At 35.4% G+C, this 2,772-nt stretch overlaps 1 protein-coding gene across 1 annotated transcript; it reads right to left on the bottom strand.

Annotated features, from left to right (window-relative positions):
- Positions 1–239: 239 nt before the first annotated feature.
- Positions 240–1,589, bottom strand: LOC142239949 (uncharacterized). Its single transcript, XM_075311680.1, has one exon. It carries the CDS (start codon positions 1,587–1,589, stop codon positions 240–242), a length of 1,350 nt encoding a protein of 449 aa, XP_075167795.1.
- Positions 1,590–2,772: the final 1,183 nt, after the last annotated feature.

The following is a 2,772-nucleotide window of genomic DNA, read 5'->3' as shown; positions in this document are numbered from 1 at the left end:
AATTTCAACTAAATCGGAACAAAAAGTTGGACTCTATGGCCGAAAGCTATAGTTAGTTAGTTGAATCTTTATTATTTATAAATTCATCTATACAATTCAATGTTTAAAAAATGTAATTGATATAATACTTTAAATAAAGATTTTACGGCTATGACTTAACGTCGTCAGCCTGAGTACTTGTAACGTGTAATGTGTTAATTAAAGAACATATTATTCAAAAAGAAATAAAAAACAAAAAATTATGAAAACTCTCTGATAATCAGGTCACGGTATCGTAAAGCTGCTTTAAGATATCCAATAAGATTTCTCCAGTCTTCCACTTCTCTTCCATCTAGTATACTTATGATATTATCCTCATTTAAGGGGTTCCTCCTAAAGTAGAGCACCCTAATCTCACTTAAAAAGGGACAAACACCAAGGAAATGTTGCAGTGTTTCTTTCTGATTCATATTGCATAATGTGCACTGATCGTTGCCATTTGGATTAGGGATGTACGGATTTGCGTTAAGAAGTATTAGATCACATCTGGCCTTAATTATCCATGAAATGTCGTCTACGGTGTAACTTCCCCCAAAATAAAGATGACTTCTGGAGTAATCTAGGTATCTATATATTCTCGTGGTGCTTTGTTGCGCTCTTAGTATAGACATACTTCTGTTTTTCATAATCATATGTTCGACCAGGTTTGCCATCATAGTATTCCAAGAATTCAAACTCATATTCTCGTTGATTAGGGGCATATCAAGCTGATCAATGATAGTATTTATTTGATTTGCCCAACATAAATTCTTTTGTATTACTTTCCTTGTTAACTGGTGGGGTAATCGTTCAGCCGTGTATTTGAATTTCGTTCTCATAATATATTTGAGATGCATTTGCATCATATATATATGGCCTTCCTCAAGTCCAGTCTCCAAGGCTACTGCATAATTAGGGGCAGAGTCTGGCAATCGTAGTAATTTCTTTATAAAGAATCGCTGTAGCTTATCAACCTCATCATAATAACTGAAACCCCAGACTTGTGCACCATAAGATTGAATCGATCTACATACTGCTTTGAATAGATTCCATTTTTGTTCTAGCGATATGCTCAATTTCCCAAGAAAATTTTTCCATGTCATGTTTATTGCATTTTTTGCCTGTAGGTTTCTGGCTTCGATATGTTTAGTAAAATTCATTTGGGGTGTCAGTATGACACCTAAGTAGTTATATTCTGACACTATTTCAATTGGTTGGTTGTTTAGAGTCCACTTCTCTTGACTCGATAATCGGCCACCGTTTCTGAAAACCATTATTTTCGACTTAGACAAATTTACAACTAAATTCCACTTATTGCAATAGCTTTCCTTATCCTCTGCCAATATTACAATATCGTATGCATAAAGCAATATTTTAACTCTAATTTCTTCAATGGCTACACCACCTCCAAGGATATCATGTAAATCATTTATGTATAGAGCAAACAATAAAGGCGATAGTAGGCAACCTTGCTTTACTCCGCTATTCGTATTAAAATACTCCGAAAGTTCATCTCCCGTCCAAACTGCTGATTCTGTTTTTTGATATACACTCTCAATAATTTTTACCATTTTATAGCTCATACAGCTTGTATATCATAAGATTTCATTACACAGTATCAAATGCCGCCTTGAAATCTACAAAAAAGGCATATATCTTCCTCTTCTGTGCAAGTTTAATTTTTATAATCGTCGCAAGATTATAAATGTTGTCAATGGTTGAATATTTTTGTCTGAACCCAGCTTGGTATTCAATAAGTACTCTCCTCTCTTCTGCCCATGAACACAAACGATCATTCAATATTCCCATGAATATCTTAGCTATAGAGTTCATAAATGATATTCCTCTGTAATTGGATGCCTCGTTCATATTTCCTTTTTATACCCTGCTCCACACTGTGGAACAGGGTATTATAAGTTAGTGCATATGTTTGCAACACCCAGAAGGAGACGAGATAGACACATGGTGTCTTTGGCAAAAATGCTCAGGGTGGGTTCCTGAGTCGATATAGCGATGTCCGTCTGTCCGTCTGTCCGTGAACACATTTTTGTAATCAAAGTCTAGGTCGCAGTTTTAGTCCAATCGACTTCATATTTGGCACAAGTATGTGTTTTGGCTCAGAATAGAACCCTATTGATTTTGGAAGAAATCGGTTCAGATTTAGATATAGCTCCCATATATATATTTCGCCCGATATGGACTTATATGGCCCCAGAAGCCAGAGTTTTACCCTAATTTGCTTAAAATTTTGCACAAGAAGAACAATTAGTATTATAGTCAAGTGTGCCAAATTTTATTGAAATCGGTTCAGATTTAGATATAGCTCCCATATATATCTTTCGCCCGATATGCACTAATATGGACCCAGTAGCCAGAGTTTTATACCGATTTGCTTGAAATTTTGTATCAACATAACACGTAGTCGTGTAGTCAAGTGTACAAAATTTAATTGAAATCGGTTCAGATTTAGATATAGCTCCCATATATATCTTTCGCCCGATATGGACTTACATGGCCCCAGAAGCCAGATTTTTGGCCGAATTTGGTTGAAATTTTGCACTAGGAGTACAATTAGTAGTATAGTCAAGTGTGCAAAATTTGATTGAAATCGGTTCAGATTTAGATATAGCTCCTATATATATCTTTCGCCCGATATGGACTAATATGGTCCTAAAAGCTAGATTTTTGACCCAATTTGGTTGAAATTTTGCACAGGGAGTAGATTTGGCATTCTAGCTATGCGTGCCAAATTTG

Source organism: Haematobia irritans, chromosome 5 (genome assembly GCF_050003625.1).
Source record: "Haematobia irritans isolate KBUSLIRL chromosome 5, ASM5000362v1, whole genome shotgun sequence".
Lineage (NCBI taxonomy): Eukaryota > Metazoa > Arthropoda > Insecta > Diptera > Muscidae > Haematobia > Haematobia irritans.
The sequence above is the reverse complement of the archived record's forward strand: the minus strand, read 5'-3'. Positions and strand labels throughout refer to the sequence as shown.